The sequence below is a fragment of the Silurus aristotelis genome, assembly GCF_946808225.1.
Source record: "Silurus aristotelis genome assembly, chromosome: 9".
In the NCBI taxonomy this organism is placed as follows: Eukaryota; Metazoa; Chordata; class Actinopteri; order Siluriformes; family Siluridae; genus Silurus; species Silurus aristotelis.
Genome location: NC_139582.1, coordinates 27821121 through 27840783, shown reverse-complemented (window position 1 = coordinate 27840783; position 19663 = coordinate 27821121). Strand labels below are relative to the sequence as shown.

At 42.3% G+C, this 19663-nt stretch overlaps 2 protein-coding genes and 1 long non-coding RNA gene across 24 annotated transcripts in view; 2 read left to right on the top strand and 1 right to left on the bottom strand.

The window, feature by feature from the left end:
• Positions 1–15504, bottom strand: part of r3hdm1 (R3H domain containing 1) — a 31394-nt gene extending 15890 nt beyond the window's left edge. For 6 of the 20 annotated variants that reach the window (XM_083550638.1, XM_083550639.1, XM_083550642.1 and 3 more), the window contains exons 1-3: positions 15372–15504; positions 4496–4621; positions 4157–4376 (exon numbers count right to left, since the gene is read on the bottom strand). In XM_083550638.1, the coding sequence (XP_083406764.1) occupies positions 4157–4336 (180 nt within the window). In that variant the 5' untranslated portion in view covers positions 4337–4376; positions 4496–4621; positions 15372–15504. Of the gene's footprint in view, positions 1–1238; positions 1326–2330; positions 2370–4156; positions 4377–4495; positions 4622–8429; positions 8901–15371 lie in introns of those variants that run through there. The other 14 variants (XM_083550636.1, XM_083550650.1, XM_083550653.1 and 11 more) reach the window with 9 other exon arrangements.
• On the top strand, positions 15471–17935 carry LOC310731249. Its single transcript, XR_014535125.1, has 2 exons — positions 15471–15605; positions 17494–17935. It is a non-coding gene; the product is annotated as an uncharacterized lncRNA (long non-coding RNA).
• Positions 17936–19308: 1373 nt separating this feature from the next.
• Positions 19309–19663, top strand: part of zranb3 (zinc finger, RAN-binding domain containing 3) — a 59912-nt gene continuing 59557 nt past the window's right edge. For 2 of the 3 annotated variants that reach the window (XM_083550635.1, XM_083550634.1), the window contains exon 1: positions 19309–19660. In XM_083550635.1, coding sequence (XP_083406761.1) covers positions 19539–19660 — 122 coding nt within the window. In that variant the 5' untranslated portion in view covers positions 19309–19538. The remainder of the gene's footprint in view (positions 19661–19663) is intronic. The other variant, XM_083550633.1, reaches the window with a different exon arrangement.

Here is a 19663-nt window from a genome sequence, read left to right as displayed (position 1 = left end):
CCCGGGGTCAACTCTTCTTAAAGCGGTATCGAGTCTTTTCTAATGCGACAATCATCTCGACCCACTCAATTGTTGTCGACCATCAAGATCAACTCACCAGGAATCCAAAGTACTGTTTTACACGTATGTAAATATTTGGAAGAAGTCCCTGTTTGTCATTGCCATTTTCATGAGCTAATATGCTCGTTTGCTTATAAGCATTTTTATGACAATACGCTATACGTGATCAAAAAGTATCTTTGGCACCACGACAATCACAGAGCTGTGCTTTCCGTCCACTCCCTCTTCAAAACCAGGGACATTGATATGGGTCTGGGCTACCCCTTTCCTGCAGGATCAGCCAAAAGCGTTCCAGAAAGACTTTCGGCTAGAGGTCACAATGTGGGGACTTGTTCCATTGGTTCCATTCCTGCTGTGCAGCCGGCACGCCGATTCACCCCAGCGGTTGAGGTCAAGTTCCTGTGCGGTTCGTCCATGCCAACCTCCTGAAACCACAGCTTTATGGGCTTCGCTTTGTGAACAGCAGTACAGCCATGCTGTAATTGGTATAGGCTTGGCCCGTTAGTTCCAGTAAATAGAAATATACACGTCCAACTTTGTGGAAAAGGTTTACGTGAGCACCATAAGATAAGTGTTTCTTAAGTGGCAGGTGTTTGGACAAATAATATTTGATATCCAGTCAGAGCAAAATGAGAGCCTTGTTTAAACCATTAGAATACAATATGTAGTATTGTTACATAGTTAGAAAAAAAAAAAGTAAAAATCTAAAGACTTTCTCCGGAAGGGGGCGGGGGGCATTTTTTCCCTGTTGCCCTCAAATGAATGCATAGGTGAACCCCATTGGGGCAGCAAGAGATATGTGGCAAAGACATGTGCACACCATAAAAACATGGTTTGACAAAAATGGTGTCCCCAGCACAGAGTTCTGACTTAACCCCCCTGCTGAGGGTACCATGGTCTTCTCACCAGACATCACTGCCTGACCAAAATGTAATGCTTTTTTTTTTTCTTTTTTTTTTTACTTTGAGTACAAATTCCAACATCTACACTTCAAACTCTAGTGGAAAGCCTTCACAGAAAACTGGATATTACTACCACAGAGAAATTGTTGAAACTGACCAGTAACTGTGCTTTTTGAACAGTCATTTATAAAAATAAATAAATGAAAAGTAATATCATGGGGTCATAGTGCACGACCTTTGCATAGACAGATACATACACACGCAAACACACATTACCTGGTGTGCTGGCTCTGAGATTGTGGGCGGCGGCGACGACTCCTCACACACTGCCAAACTCCGGACTAATTTTACTTTTGCGTTTGACTGGAGGAGACAAACCGTGGTGGTGAATAAAGAGCTGCTCGGCCATTGTTTCGCCACAAAACCGTTTCAGACGTAAGCGCCAACCCCTTGCACTTGTTTCCCACGCAGTAAAACAAAACAAAACAAAAAATAAAACGATTTTCAGAGGTCAACAAGCTTGATTCAGAGTGCTGCAATTTTTAAAGAGCTTGGTGCCATTTACGTCGCCGCTGTCTGTCAACGTCTGAAAATCTGTTAGGAAGGTCAACAGGCACTACAAACGCGACGGGCGAAACAAAATGACGCTGTCAAGACCAAACGTCAAACAAAAGGGGTCTAAGTAAAAACAAGCATTACAAAAGTAAAACAAAGACAAAAGACAGGGGGAGGGGGGGGAGAAAAAAAAAAAAAAAAGAAAAACACTTGTCAAGTGACTGAAAGCTCATCGGCATACAAAACAACATCACCAAAGCCCCCCGTCCCCCAACAAAACAACACAGAGCTGCAAAGACTTAAAACGCACAATGCTGTTCAAATTGCATGACAACAGCACAAATAAACATGCTTTTGTCCAAGATGCACATTAATGATGCAAACACCCTGGACTGCATTTGGTGGAGATGATCTACAGAATGTACGCCCTGTTCCCGAGAAAAACAAAAAAGTGCCATCCCAAAAGCACTTGCCATCGACTTCATTAAATAGCCATTAAAACGCTCTTATGAAGGTAATTTGCCAACTTGATGGGTTGCTCTTTTAATTCTCGAGAGTACGGTTCCCCCCACCAAGTGCTACTTTTGCTGCCGCCTCCTGTACCCCTCTTTTTTTGGTCTATCACTAATAAAAGGCTAAAGGCCTTCCTAATTGTTGTCATTTACCAAACTCAGCAAGAGCAACTGCTGGCAAAATTAGTGCTGTGGCCCTTCAGTAGTGAGGAACTGGGAACAAACATTGTTCACAAACAAGATCACAGATGGAGTTATTAGTCATTGATGCTGAGGCGTGCACAAGACCATGCTACAGTACCTTGGAGCGTCTCATCGGCTGTCCTGCTGTGGTGGACGGCTGCATGACAGGAATTAGAAACAATGAAAGATTGTTTTAGTCATTGCAGTCAAACCAGGCCACATTCCGCCTTCTTTTTACCTCGATGACCCGCGAGGGGGAAGGCACCCCCGGATGACCCGCAAAGGGGGAACGGCACCCCCGCCGATGACCCGCAAAGGGGGAACGGCACCCCCGCCGATGAACCGCAAAGGGGGAACGGCACGCAAAGGGGGAAAGGCACCCCCGCCGATGACCCGCAAAGGGGGAAAGGCACCCCCGCCCCAAATAACACCCCGGCAGCGAAATTATACCCTCATGCTTTGTAATGGCAAGATACCCTGCCACCTTGCGAGAAATGATTGCAAGAGATTAGCGTGTAACACTAGGTGCAGGTCAAACCAATTTACGTCTTGTTCACTGGCATCTGACAAAGACCTGCAAAGGGATCTAAATGTTGTTCAGTAGAACAACCCATGATGGCCTCATGGTTCAATCAATTTTATCTTTATTATTAGCACCACCAGCAGCTAGGGAGCCTAGACAGGCCAAGACTTGTTGGTAATATTTTATTTTCATAGAATGCAAACTGTTTCTGTAGGAGGGTAATATGTCCAGCATGAAAGTTTCCAAATATTGAGGAACTCCTTTAGAATACTTTGTAGACTGATGCTAATTTATCTTCAATACAGTAAAGAAACCTTTAAACAAACAATGTCTTGAGAAATATCCCCAAGTTCTAGCTCGGCTTTGAGTATCCAACAGCATGTAGGTAATTAAAAAATTCGGATAGAGCTTTGCTTGTCTACTTGACAAAATGGCCTGCAATGCAAAGTCTTTCTAATCAGGCAGATTTTTCTTGCTACGATACAACCAAATAACCACAGACAAATAGAACCGTTTATAGAATAGGTTTCGTCTGAATATGGATTTGTTGTTCTCAGCTCGGTGTCAAAACTCATTTGCATGGAATTGCGAAAATATCAATTCAAATGTCAGTTTGCCACCGCGTCCCTGGAACCGAGCCTCGCGCTGGGAACTCGCATAGGCAATGAACCGTCGCTCACTGGCGTGAATGCAGATGAAGTCGTGCCTTTTCTCGTGTCAGGAAACGTTTACGCAGTTTCCGTCCTCGTGTGCTGTTTTAGAAGGGGTTGTCCCGTTTCCTTATTGGGATAGAATTGCTTCTTCAGGGAATTACGTTCGGAGGAACATTGCATTAAAAAAAAGAGGAAAAAAAGAGAGGTCGGAAGGATGCAAAAGTATTGTAACGCAAAATTCTGGATATAAAACACTTGTGAGTGCTTGTGTACATGTGTGATTGTGTATTGGTTGTTGCGCAGCGCTCTAGTAAGTAGGTTGTCGCGGTGACAGAAGGTGTGCCATGCGAATGCATCAGTGAAGCAGCTAATTGGGAAAGACAGAAAGCGAGAGAAAGACAGTGAGATGGAAGTCTGGCTCTCGTCCTCCGTAGTGCTGCCAGCGACAGATGGCGGCAAAGTCACACGGGCGCACGCGTGGACGTCCTGGGACTTGGAACGGCGCGCAGGAAGTTTCGCGGATAAGCCTGCGGGATTTCGGCTCCAGATATCCGAGCCCCTCTGGCCTCATTCGCACGTGGCAGCTGGGGCAGGCTCCGCCCTCTGTTGGACAACGTCTCTTTTTTTTAAATTAGAATCTAGTAAAACTAAAAACCTCGAACTTTTGGGATTTGTGCCTTACCGGGGATGTGGTTCAGAAGCATACTAAAGGTGTGTGTGTCCTGACCACGAGTGTGTTGGGTGTGTGTGAGGGGAGAGCAGATTCACCTGGTTTTGGTTACTGAGGTCCGGGCAGCTCTGTTCTTGCTCTTGGTGCAGCGTGTGCGTGGCGTTGTGTTGGTGCTGGTGTGCATGGGCGGGGCTGCGCAGGGCAGGAGGGGCGTCGCTTTCTAGGACTTTCATGGCGTCGCAGCGTCTTTCCTCCAGCGCAACTTCAGACATTCTCATCGGAAGCCCGGCGCCTAACACGCGCGGACACACACACAACCTGCCCCCACACACACAAACAAACACACACAACAGGGCAATTAAAGCAGAGGGGCGGAGTTTTGTTTAATCAACAGCTAACATTTCGGGTGCACTGGTATAGGTGAATCGTGTGATTACCGGCTGTGTTGGGGCAGTAACTCGGGGGGCAGTAGGACCCAGTTGCTTCCATGACCCCGTCACCAAAGGTGGCGTCGGGTCACATGACCACGACCCGTGCACGCCTTCCGCATCGCCCTCACACACCTGTCTCACACACACACAAACACAACAAAGGTCAAGAGACTGCGCCATCACCTGAGAAGAGTTTTTAGATGTGAACATTGTGTGTGTACATTAAAATTAATAAAAGCTTCCAGGTCTTGGGGGGGGGGGAGAGAGAGAGAGAGAGAGAGAGAGAGAGAGAGAGAGAGAGAGAGAGAGAGAGAGAATAAAATCCAACTGTCTTTGAAAAGTGTCAAAGACAAAAAGTGCAGCCTGCATGAATATATGAATAAATACATATCACACTGACACCAGAGAGAGAGAGCGAGAGAGACCAAGTGAGAGAGGGAGGGAGAGATGGAAGAAGGGGGGTTTAGAGTGAAAACAGAAAAAGTCAACGAAAAAGAAAGACAAGCTAAGGGTGAGAGAGAGAGAGAGAGAGAGAGAGAGAGAGAGAGAGAGAGGCTGATGTAGGGATGGGGAGAGACAGAACGAAAGAGAAAAAGACGAGAACAGGCGTTGGTTCTCAGAGCCGGCACTGACGACCTGGTGCATGCTTACAGAGGTCAAGTGGCCTTCACACACACACACACACACACACACACACACACACACACACACACACACACACACACACACACACACACACACACACACACAAATTAATCCGAGCCTGAAAAAGAACAAACAGCAGCGTGCACTAATATGATGTTAACTCTCTCTGACACACACACACACACACACACTAATCAAGATTCAGGAGATGAGCAGCACACACTCGCTGTGACAGACTCACAGGTGGCGTCCCTGACAGAACCAGGTGTTCATGCTCTAACCTCTTACACACACACACTCTATGAGCATGTGGGCTGTCCAATTCCGTCACTGTGTGTGTGTGTGTGTGTGTGTGTGTGTGTGTGTGTTGGATCAGGGCACCCTACAGGCATAACACACTAATAGCTCAATTGAAAGTGCACTTTATCCAAGTGTGTGTGTGTGTGTGTGTGTGTGTACATACACACTTCACAGCTAGAATAAATTCTGCAGAGAGTGTAAGGGGGTCAGAGGGATAGCTGTTGGCGCATGTGTTCCACTGGAGGACAATCAGGACAGAGAGAGAGAAAGAGGGAGGAAAAAAAAAAGGAAACGAGGCAGAGAGGGAGGGGAAGAGAGATAGAAAGAGTGAGACGTATCCAGAGAGAGATGGAGAGGGAGTGCAGTTCAGCAAACTCTCCCTCCGTTACACATGTAACAATTCAATGAGGAATAAAAAGCGACAGAGAGACAGAATGATACCAAGAAAGAGAGAAAGGAGAAATAGACAGCAGGTTTGAGAAAGGGAAGGAAAGAGAGAGGGAGAGAAGATTGAAGCCCTACAGATGAACTCATTCTCTTTCTATCTCTCACACACACACACACAGGACAGATCTATGAAATCTCTCAATCATCCTTCTGTCATTCTTTCTCCATCACCCCCTCCCCCCTCCCCATAAGATTCATCTTCCAATCTGCATTTCAAAAAAAGGGAAGAAAGAAAAAAAAACATCACGCATGTAAATTAAGTTGTGTGCTGAAGGAACGGATACACAACGAGCAGCTTCTGGTCCTGACGCACTTTTCTCTCTCTCTCTCTCTCTCTCACACACACACACACACACACACACACACACACACACACACACACACACACACACACACACACACACACACACACACACACACAGTGGGAAAAAAGTCTTTACAAACCACAAATAATGAAACGATAAAAATAATGAGTGTAAATATGTAAATTATTTAAATGAATTCAAACAACCCGATTTTTTTATTCATTTAAATAATTATTAAATATCATATACATTTCGCTTCTTTACACACGACACAAGGGGGCGCACACCTATTTTTTTTTTGTTTAAATTACAACTAATTTATTAACCCTAAATAAAATATACACACTAATATATATATATATATAAAATCTACTTATTTTATTCATCTTTTTTCATCGTAACTTTACACACATTAAGGAGGACTTTAGGCGTATTACTGTGCAAAAAGCCCAAAAACCTAACACACAATTTAAATAAATCAATAAACAAACAAATAAATCAAGATAGCTTATGTAGCTAAAAAAAAAAAAAAAAAAAAAAAAAAAACAGCTTTTTTTTTTTCAATTATCAAAAAAACAACCCAATTATAATAATATAGCTGGCCGAATAAATTTAAATAATTTAAATATATAAATAAATACATTTTCTATTTCTTTTTGTTATTATTCACTGCCCCCTTTATTGAACGCTGTATTATACAATACATAATTGAGTATTTATTATATATATATATATATATTGCTAAACCAAAAAAGAATAAAAACCTATAGTAAGAATTTTACAGAAAGTGTTTTTTTTTTTTGTTTAATCGTTTTCGTTTCACGCGGCCGTGTACGCGCTCGACTTCGACGGGCTGCTCGGAGGACGTACGCGTATTCACACCGATAATGGAGGCGAGAAATCAACCTACGGTACTTTTTTTTTTTTTTTTTTTTAAAGCTCTGGAGGTTGACTGGTTCCTCAAATCGAAAGCGGGAGAAACGTTCGGCTTTGGTCGAGAGAACGAATAATCAGTTCGGATCCCATATTTAAGATACAGTTCAAGATCGTGTTTGAAAATATCGCTGCTGTTGCCTAGCTACAAGGCGGACAAACACACACACACACACACACACACACACACACACAGACACACACACACACACACACACACACACACACACACACACACACACACACACACACACACACACACACACACACAATAATCTATCAATCTATAGACATCTCATTTTATTGCTCGCTCTCACACGCACAATAAATCTATATATATATATATATATATATATATATATAAATAAATAAATAAAAACGGTTAATGAAAACGCATGCATGCAGAAAACAGCTCGATTACACGTCAACAAAAATAATTTAATAAATAAATTATTGGATTTAATTAGAACTTTTAATTAGAAAACAAATTTTGTATTAAATAATTTTTAAAAAGCGATTGTTTAATATGTAAAAAAAAAAAAACCCAGTCACATTAGAGATCATTTCACTGTGCTGCTTTTTCAACAACAATCACACAGAGAATATTTCTGAAACACTATTTATCCCGAACTCGAGATAAGCGGATACTACTGGGAAGAGAAAAAAAAAAAGGTAAAAAGAAAGAAAAATAAAAATATAACCCTCAACTAAAGCGAATGGCCTCCTCAGGCTGGTCGTAGGTGAGCGAGTGGAGATCGTGTTCCCCCCGAGGCCGTGTTTATCCCCCGAACACACACGGCTGATAAAGCGATTTCACAGTAACGAGGGTTTTATATTTTATATAACAACACGCGAGAGCGAACTTCAGCCTCTAAAATGATTTTTTTTCCCCCTTTTTATTCAGTTTTTACGGCGTGTGATTTTTCCTGCGGCGTCTGAGCTTATGGTTCTCGTTAATAGCGTTAAGTGAGTGCCTGCAGCCACACGCTGCAATTTACACTGATGGAGCGCACCACGGCGCCTCGCACGCGCGCACACACACACACACACACACACACACACACACGCGCGCTTCAGGCACTTGATACACAATTGTGGAATCAGATGAGGCGTAGCACAATTGCTTTTTTCCGGTTCCTTCCATGCAAAATACACAAAAGGCTACAAAACTGGAGTGGCACGTGTGTATGTTCGTATATATACACAAATTAAAAAAAAAGATACACACACATACCAAGTTACGGCTGCTTTCCCCCCCCACCTCATACAGTGCATTTATTACTAGAATAATCACACACACACACACACACCTTTAACGCACCTGCCTCGTCCTTTCGGCGGCGCACATCGCTCGTTTCCATAGCGGCGCGGGACGGACGGCGCTCGGCGGAGCGCGCCTCAGCTCTGTCTGTCTCCCTACCCATCGCCACGACGACCTGCTCTATCTCTCTCTTTCTTTCCCTCGCTCACGCTCTCTCTCTCTTTCTCTCTCTCAATCTCTCTCTCTCTTTCTATCGCATATACACACGCGCTCCGAGCCAAATCAACAGCTGGCTCCAGTGAGGTCATCGTTGTCTGAGCCAATGGAGACGATGCGCAGGACGGCTGTGAAAGCGCGGCCCCTCCCTCGCTGGCCAATCAGCTGGCGCCGCGGACCTGAGAGACAACGCTGCGTGTGTGTGTGTGTCGCACTGCCGCTGAGGGAGGGTCTGTCAGGGACACGGTGTGCCAAGCGGATCTCTGTATTAGGAGCCTTACAGGCTCCGTTTTCACCGCCGATTCCTTCACGTCAAAACCAGAACCACAATCGTATATACGTTCGACAGAGATACGCTGGTACACGTCCGATATCTTCTCCCCAAGATCATAGAAGAGACTCAGAGTCTTTCAAAAACCAAAAAAAAAGCGTGTGAGGGGAAAAACTAGAAATTGAGGAAGTGTGATCGACTAATCAGACCACAACCTTTAAAAGCACTTTCAGAGCTCTGGGAGCGCCAATTCTTTCGCTTCCGGTTCCGAACAGGCGCCAAAGGTTTACGGTCGCCCGAACGCAAGATTTCACATTCGGTCCTCATTTGCTTTTCTAAAAAGCGCCACTCTTTAGGGAAGATGCTCTACTAGATTTTATGGAGATTTGTGCTCAGCCATGAGGGCGAAGGAGTGGGTTGCAGTCAGCATTCAAGCTCGTTGTTCAATAGGGATGAAGTCAGTAGGGATGGGTAACGAGAACCGCTACGTAATTGGGTCGATAACGGACTACCTTCAAGGCAAACGGTACCAGTACCGACACTTGTTTTGTTTTATGGCGAATTTGCTGCCTTCATTTTCCGTACATGAATGATGTCATCACGTAAACTTTGCTTGTGAACAAGGGACTTGTGCGACACTAGCAATTTAATGGTATTTGGTTAGTAACGCGTTTACACGCGCTACATTATATTTTATTCATTTATTTATAAATATGCGCATATTTCTTTCTGTTAGCATGTTTTCATAAATCGGTACTGTTTTTTTTATTTTTTAATATTATAACATTTTCTAAAAATTTTTAAATCCAGTATCCGATTTTTTTAAATTGATTAATCGGTTATCACCAAGTCCGACCCAATCCAGCTATCGGTTGATCTCGAATACAAATATGTTGTGCGATGGTATGCTGAGGAATGCTTTTTTCCTCCGTTTGCTTAGAGGCATTTGTGAACCGCAGTACTAAACTAATAAAATCACCTGGAAACTTTTTTTTCACATGATCACGGAGTAGCATTGATGAGCAACTGCGCTATCGATAAAATGTTTACTCAATCCGACCCGAGGTCGGAGATCTTCCACTCTGACCCATGTGAAGCGGATCTTCATCTAGCTGGCTATCATCACGCTGCGTTAAGCTCGAGGCGATAAAGTAGCAAATGGCGTAAAAGGCGGAGACAAATGATCTCACTGCCTGAACACGTTTCTGACGACGTACTAAACGTGACCCAAATAAACAAACAAATACCATGACTACGCATTTTTTTTTAATCGACAGGCCAAAAAAATGTATACAAGTTCTTTTTTTTTTTATCTAAATTTTTTGCATTTTCTCTAATCAAAAGAAGATTTTGTTTTTTTACCGTGCTAATTTGTCAGAATTTTATTTAAAAAAAAATTAATAATACAATGTTAAATTATTGATGATACCAGAACATTTTCAAAGTAAATATTGCAATTCATTACAAGATACAAGACCCTCTCTCTCAGTATTAGAACAATTATATATTGATTAAAATTAATGAAACTTGTGTTTCTGCTGCTTTCAGGTTGCCCTGCAACTCACTTTTATTTCAAGTAACTGCTTGCGACTCTCTTTTAGAGATTCCTTCATTGTTTTTCCTAGTTATATTTAACGCGCTTATCCGAATGCACAACTCGGCGGTTTTTGGGGCCTTTAAGGGCCTTGCTCAAGGGCCCGATAGCTCATGAACTATCATTTTTTAACTAGGTTTGATAACCAAACAAATTGTTTCGAAAGAGCTGTAAGTTGGAAAGAAAAACGATATTCCGGGCGCAACGGTGGCAGAGTGGTGGCGCTGGGATTTGAACCTATGACCTTCGGACCCGATCGGAACATCTTAACCCCGATAAACGTTTATATTTACTGCAATTTATGCCTACCAATGATCTCATTTGTAGAACCAAGGTCCTCCTTCGAGGGCCCAGCTATTTGGGCTTGGTGGTGCTAGGATTTTACCACAGCGCACCCTCCCTGCCCATGATTAACTGCTATAATGAGTTTTCCACCTGTTCGATAATCGAGTTGAGCCGTAATGTTCTTGGCGTGCTTGAAATGTTCTCAACCGACGCTGTTTAACACTGTGTTTCTAACTAGAATGTTCTTCTTGTGCCACAGCGAAAGCCATCGGTTTGAAAGCCCCCCCTGCAGAGGTCGTCTGGCGTCCTCGAGGTTACACGGAAGAGTGAAGAGACGGCGCGGCGCTAGCGTTCTGCTTATACGCAAAACGGGCCTTTTTTTTATTTTTATTTTTTATAAACCAGCCGCTGTCAGCTAATGCGTTAATGAACTCTGCCTCCTCTGGCTTTCATTATAAAAATACATATTAAACCGGCGACGAGGGAGAAAAGAAAAACGATAAAAGGAAGAACAAAGGCGATGCCTGAGCGCGCCGGCTCCGTCTCGGCCGCCTCATCTGCATTAGAAAGCGGTCGGAGGAGCCCTGGCGTATAATTAAGGCCCGAGCTGCAATTTGCTTCGAGAAGGAGTGACAAATGTGTTTATTTACGCGCTTCCCCGCGGAATCCGGCACCACCCCGAAGCGCAGGAAACGGCCGATGAAGAGGGCGAGGCGAGAAACCGACAGCCTCTAACGAGCTCCCGGAGGGCGCGAGGACGCGAGTGGCGATTTCCGTCCTGCACGTTTTTCACCCTCGGCCCGGTTCGCCGCAGGGTTGGGCGAGGAACCGACTCGGGATTGGCGTTCGCTCGAGAGGCGAGCGGATAATCGCTCGTGCTCATTAGCGAGAGACATCCTGAACGGCAGGGTCACTGCGGCTACACCGGGACGTCACAGATCCAAAGTGAAGCTGGGAAACGCGATGCGCCGTGATGGAGTCGCTCCAGGCGCCACCGATTGGTCCCTGCCATCAAACAAAACCACAGATGAACACCTTGCGGCGCTCGGAGCGGAAACGCACCGGAATTTCTCAGACCGGACGACGCAAAAGCGCACCTCGACTTTTATATTATCCGTTTTGAGTTCCCTTCCCACTGAAACCCGGCTCAGCCGACCAGACTTCAGAACTGAAACCAGTTATATGTCTAACTGTATTGACTGACTGATTGTGAAAAGAACCAGTCCTCTGCAGGAGACTCAAAAACAAAACAAAAAACGGAGAAAGACAAACGAGAAAGTTGATGGGCGGTCATATCGTCACGTTTTGACACCCCCTTGACGCCTGGACGCTCAAAAACAGAGGTATGGAGCAGCGTCGGAGATGCCACATCAGTCACTGAGGACGTCTACTCGGGTTTTTGTAGAACGTCTATAGGGAGGAAATCAGGATCAGGGTGGACTTGATCTATACATAAACAAAATAGTGCAACAAACAAATCCACGCCCAATAAGCAACCGTTCTGCCAGTAGAGACACCTTGTGGAGGAGAAATGTCAGGACACTATTCGGTAGAACTTGGACACTCCGAGTCGGATAACCGCTCTTTACGAACGCGCTGAGCGAGCGGAAACGCATCCGGGAGCCAAGTCATTGGTTGCGCGTTACAACTTGAACGACCCTCGCGACCTTCACGATTGTCGGCGTTGTGGATCGAGAAAGACCTAAAGCAGGTGCGGGACTGATCCGCTTCACTGCGCTGCTGAACAAACACTTAAGCGTCCGTCGGCAAACCCCCAAATCCCACTTGATGCGGATCAGACCTGGTTTCTCCGCCGTATTTATTTTCCCTATGACAGAAACGGGCCGGCTCGGGAGGCCGGAAAAAAAAAAAAAAAAAAAAAGCAGCCTCAAGAATATCCTTGGTGTGTTTTTTTTTCCATTGCTGCTGCAGATAAACTACACATCGTCTCCACGGGCGTTCTCAAAAGAACCTACAAGATGGCTGACGAAAGCCACGTTCCAACAAAGCGTCCGAGAGACGTCTTCCGCAACCTCTTCGAGCACGGAAACCGGATCGAACCGGAACAGCAAACACAAAGTGCATTAAAACCCATACGGCTGATAACAGGAAGGTCCTCGCTTTGTCTGTGGGCATTTATTTAAACAACGCGCCTCGTTTAGAAGTTTTGTTTGGCAGTAATGGCCGGCGGTAACGCAAACCCAAGTGATTTAGCGCCTAACAGAAAACCGGTGACCTTTAAAACATTACACTTTGGAAAATCCTTTTCAGGCCGATGCCCCACGCGGCAGTGCGTCAGGGTTTAATAAAGAAGCTGGTGATGAAATGGCACGACTCGGGGCTCTAGCTAGGGTCCCCGGTGAAGGACTTTTAAAAAGGTGAAATAGTTTCCAGTGTACAAATAAGCTAGCAGACACACTGAACAGACAAAAGTTTGTGGACACCTGAGCGTTGTAACCCACATTCAGTCCCCATTTGCTGTTCTCATAACCTTCACTCTTCTGGGAAGAGTGGATTTGTGCTCATTCAGTCACAAGGTAAGGAAACCTGGGGGTGTAATCAGTGTTCCAATTTATTTTATAGGGTCGAGGGCTGGAATGTGCACATGTGGCTGGAAAAGTCAGGTGTCCCATTACTTTTGGCCATATAGAGCGGGATAGTGAGCGTGATTAGAAAATGAATTGTTTTGGGAATGACCTCAGTGCCAGTAATGCATTTGTTTAATCACACTGCATGGAGTCATCAACATCTCACAATAGCAAATCTAATCAACAGAATAAAGTGCACAATATTTCCAATCTACCATTTGATCTACAATATCCCATTCAATCTACAATCCAATCTACAACCCACCATCAAATCCACAATATCCAATTCAATCTACAATCCAATGTACAACCCACTATTAAATCCACAATTCAAACTACCATCTGATCTACAATCTTCCGTCCAATCTACAACACAAACTACCATCCAGTCTACCATCAAATCCACAATCCAATCTACAACTAACCATTAAATCCACAAAATCCCATTTAATATTCAATCTCCCATCCAATCAATAATTCAATTTGCCATCCAATCTACAATTTGATCTCCCATCCAATCAATAAAGCAATCTCCCTTCCAACCTTCAATTCAATCTCCCAGCCAATCAAAAATTTTATCTCCCATTCAATCTAAAGCTGCCATCCAATCTCCAATCTGATCTCCAGTCCGACCTTCAATTCAGTCTCCCATCCAATCTACAATCTCTTATCCAGTCTACAATTTGCCATCCAATCAACAATTTCATATCCCATCCAATCTAAATCTGCCATCCAATGTCCAATCTAATCTACAATCCATCCTTCAAATTCAATCTCCCATCCAGTCTACAATCTGCCATCCAATCAAAAATGTAATCTCCCATCCAATCTAAAGATGCCATCCAATCTCCAATCCAATCTTCAATTTAATCTCCCATCCAGTCTACAACCGCCCATCCAATCTACAATCAGCCGTCCAATCAATAAAGCAATCTCCCATCCAGTCTACAATCTAATCGCCCATCCAATCTACAATCTAATCTCCCATCCAATCTACAATCTAATCTCCCATCCAATCTACAATCTGCCATCCAATCAAAAATGTAATCTCCCATCCAATCTAAAGATGCCATCCGATCTCCAATCCAACCTTCAATTCAGTCTCCCATCCAATCTCCAATCAAGTCAACAATCTGCCATCCAATCTCCAATTTAATCTCCCATCCAGTCTACAATCTGTCAACAATAATGAAGGAAAAAAGCCCCAAAAGGAAGAGATCTAGTTTACTGACAGCTACATTAAAGTGTAAAAACACGTGACTTCAGGGTCAGTTGTCTTTAACGTGGCCTTGTGTGTGGTTTATTTTATTATTCTTTAAAAAAAGATTCTCACGAGAACAAACAATGGCAGAAAAACCCTGTCTAGACATCATGATCTAAACTAAAGCTTATATATATATATATATAAAAAACAATAAAAATATAAGTAAATACTACATAAATGAAAAATAATAACTATTATAGTATTAATACTAAAATAAATTATAAACAGACATTTTCTATTCCACCATAAAAAAAACTGCGGTGTAAAAAAATAGTAATAAAATGGCGTGAAAACACAAGCCTAGTAATGATAAGCGACCAGGTGCGTGGTTGAATCCCAAATAGCTGTTGGTTAGACAGCTAGGGCACTAGGTTGCGCGCGACACGACTTGTGTCAAGCCCCCTAATTAGTGCACTTGGAGAGGGAGCAATGAGCTGTTTGGACACTGCGCGTCTTTAGCATGGCATGGAAGAGCGCAACGAAAGCGCTAGCGCATTTAGCGCAGTGTTTCCCTGTGCTACATTACGCGGTGTTTTTCTGGTGTTTTACACGCGTCACGGGAGCTGAAATTCATCATTAATCTATATTCAATACATCAATAGAAACCCGAGCAGTTTACAGACCGTGCGCGCTGACGGCGATGCCGCTAGTTGGGTTTAGCCGAGCGTGCTAACCGGTGCCTGAAGGTCCGGAGTGTGAGAGGGAGAGAGGGAGATGAAACACACAGACACGGGGGGAATCTGGGACAGAGCTCGGAGCAGCTCCACACTCACCGGGATGAAGAACACGCGAGAGTCTGCAAAAGTCCTGAAGATAACGAGAAGAAACACATCAACGTAGCAGCAGCATGGACAAGCTAACAGGCTAACTGAGCGGAGTCAGGCACAGCCGTGCAAAGCATGCTGGGAGACCAGGGGGCGGGAGGGAAGATGAGTGACGGGCAGTCAGAACAGCCAATCAGCGTACAGAATACTAATATCGTCGTCATCAATTTTCATTATAAAAAGGTTGTCGTTATTATTATTATTATTATTAATAATAAACAGTGCAATACTTTATTAATGTAATCATCATCATTTCTTTCTCTTCTTTTTTACCTACTTAACAGTTATTAATTGAGCGATAATACTTATAATTATTTATTATTATTCATAATGATTTCTTATTAAGGAAATTGTCATTCTGAAGAAATATATAATTAGGTGATTATTAAACAATAAAATACTTTATCGATTAAATAATAACAACAATAATAACTGTCATCGACATTTGTACCTCTTTTTTTCCTTCTTCTTATTTAACAATTAAATAACTTATTAATATAATAATCATCATCAGAAGGGAAGAATCATTATAAAGATTATTGTTCCTCCTACTAATAGAAACGATTTTATACTTATTCGTTTACTACTGCGGCAAAAAAAAGAAATAAAAGTAATACTATTATAAATCATTAAAAAAAAGGTAAAGAAAAAGATTAAACAATTTATTACTTTCATAATTTAATAATAATAACTACAATTGCATTAAGAAGAAGAAAGAAATAAGTAAAATTTATTCTTTTCTGACTTGAGAAATTTTTAGAAGCTCATCCATGAAGTCATTCCACAATTTATTATTATTATTATTATTATTATTAATATTATTATTATTATTATCATCAACATCTGTATTATTATTGCACAACTTAATACATATTTATTTATTAATAAACATACTAATTATTATTATTACCACTACTACTATATTTAATCATCATCATCATCATTTCTTTTCTTCTTCATATTATATAACAGCTGAATCATTATATAATGGAGTAACCTATAAAACATTGCACTGGTCATGGAACGATATTATATAATAATTACTTTCATTATTTTTATATATTTAAAACCATTCACTAATACAATGTTCGTGTGTCAAATCAAATGTTATTTGTCACCTACACAATCACACACGACAGAAATAGAATATAAACAAATACAATCATTTAAAATATAATGTAATTGTTTAAATATATATATATATATATATATATATATATATATAGAGAGAGAGAGAGAGAGAGAGAGAGAGAGATAGATAGATAGATAGATAGATAGATAGATAGATAGATAGATAGATAGATAGATAGAGAGAGAGGGAGAGAGGGAGAGAGACAGAGATGGATGGATAGAGAGAGAGAGATGGATGAATAGAGATAGATAGATAGATAGATAGATAGATAGATAGATAGATAGATAGATAGATAGATAGATAGATAGATAGATAGATAGAGAGAGAGAGAGAGAGAGAGAGAGAGAGAGATGGATGGATGGATAGAGAGAGAGAGATGGATGAATAGAGAGAGAGAGAGAGATGGATGGATGGATGGATGGATAGATAGATAGATAGATAGATAGATAGATAGATAGATAGATAGATAGATAGATAGATAGATAGATAGATAGATAGATAGAGAGAGAGAGAGAGAGAGAGAGAGAGAGAGAGAGAGGTGGATGGATGGATGGAGAGAGAGAGAGAGAGAGAGAGAGAGAGAGAGAGAGAGAGATGGATGGATGGATGGAGCGAGAGAGAGTGATGGATGAATGGATAGATAGAGAGAGAGTAAGAGAAAGAGAGAGAGATAGATAGATAGATAGATAGATAGATAGATAGATAGATAGATAGATAGATAGATAGATAGATAGATAGATAGATAGATAGATGGAGAGCGAGAGAGGGATGGATGCATAGATAGATAGATAGATAGATAGATAGATAGATAGATAGATAGATAGATAGATAGATAGATAGATAGATAGATAGATAGATAGATAAAATTGTGGAAAAGAAGAAAAGGTAGAGAGAGATAGAGGAGTCCATGAACTAGATGCTATGTGTTTCCTGGTTTAGACTCTGATTGGCCTGTGGGAAGAAGCTCTTCCTCCTTCTCTCTGCGTTTGCCTACGAGGCGCAGAAGCGTTTCCCTGAACGCGACAGAGAAAAGACTCCATTGTTGGGATGACTGAGGTCCTTCACGATTTTCCTGGTCTCTCGTCCAGCACCACTTGCTGTAGATGTCCTTCAGGTCAGGGAGCAGGATGTGGATGGTGCACTCAGCTGAACTCAACACCCACTGGACAGCTCGCATGTCCTGCATGGTGCTGATCCCCAACCAGGAAGTGCAGCTACCTGTCAGAACGCTCTGTAGAAAGCACCCGAGAGGGAAGTTTAAAGTCCCACAAGCGTCTCAGGTGGTACAGACGCTGCGGGACAGACCTTCTTCATCAGGGGGCTGATGTGACAGGACCACACTTCCTGCTGTCTGTCACTTCAGTAAAATCTCTTCTTCTGATTCTTGTATGTTTGTTTTGTTTTGTCTGGAGGTGAAATATCAGTAATCTTTTGCATGCAAGAATATAACAACATTATAACAATCATATTATATATAAATAAGTTTTAAAAGGATTATTTGACCAGCAGGTGTCCATCTGCATTCCTGTTTTACATAACGCATGAGTTTGTGTGTTATTTATTATCACACCTCTATCACAGCCAAGGTCACTTTACTAAGGTCACATCATCATCATCATCAAACATCAAGTAACATCATCACCATTATTTTCATCACCACCACCGTCATCAGCACCACCAAGTAAAATTATCCTTATTAACACCATCATCATTCACCTTCATTATCATCATCAACAAAACATCAAGTAACATCATCAATATCATCATCCTCATCATGACCCTTATCATCATCACAGCCATCATCATTATTATCCTCATCACCACTGAAATCATAACCATCACCATCATCATATATATATATATATATATATATATATCACCACCACCATAAGAACCACCAAGTAAAATTATCCTTATTAACACCATCACCATTATCATTCACTTTCATCATCACTCACATCAAGTAACATCATCAATATCATCATCACAGCCATCATCAGCACCAACAAGTGCTTCACCATCATCACCATCATCAACACCATCATTCACCATCAATACCATCATCAACACTATCATCATCATCATCATTCACCGTCATCACCATCATCAACACCATCATCATCATCATTCACCGTCATCACCATCATCATCAACACCATCATCATCATTCACCAATATCACCATCATCATCATCATTCACCAACATCACCATTATCAACACCCTCATCATCATTCACTAACATCATCAACACCATCATCATCATTCACCATCATCAACACCATCATCATCATTCACCAACATCACCATCATCATCAACATCATCATCAACACCATCATCGTCAACAACACCATCATCACCATCATCAACACCATCATCATTTTTCACCATCACCACCATCAACACCACCATCATCATCATTATCATTCATCATCATCATCATCATCCTCAATAACAATAAAAGCTTCTTGTCTTGACTCATCATCACCAGCACCATCCTTATCCTCATCATCATCACTATCAACAAACATTAACATAATTATCATCATCATCCACACCACCATCTTCACCACGACCACTATCATCATCATCGTTGTTAAACTTTATAAATAGCTTATTCTTATATGTACAAATAGTTTATACAATAGTTAAACAACTTCTGTTCTCTCTCTTGCACACACACACACACACACACACACACACACACACACACACACACAGCTACTGTACTTTGTAACCCGACGCCGCGGCGCGCGGATGTGACGTCAGCGCCACGCCCCTTCTCGCGCTTCCCGCGAAATATCAAACGCGCGCGTGCGCTGGCCGAGCTGACGGTTTCCTCTGAACTCGGTTTTGTTTGTAAAACAAAATGGCTGCCTGAAGGAGTGTAGTTTCTTTTATAAATATAAATATAAACAGCACTGCTTTAAAACGGTGTAAGCAGTTTATTATTCCGTTCAGTGTTTAATTTTGTAGTAGAGGAAAATGTCCAAAGCGCAGGTTCAGAGCACGGAGGAGGAGCTGCAGGATCTTCCTGAGAAGCTGAAGAAGAAGCTGCTGCCATTTCAACGTCGAGGAGCTCAATTCGCTCTTTCCAGAGCTGGAAGGTC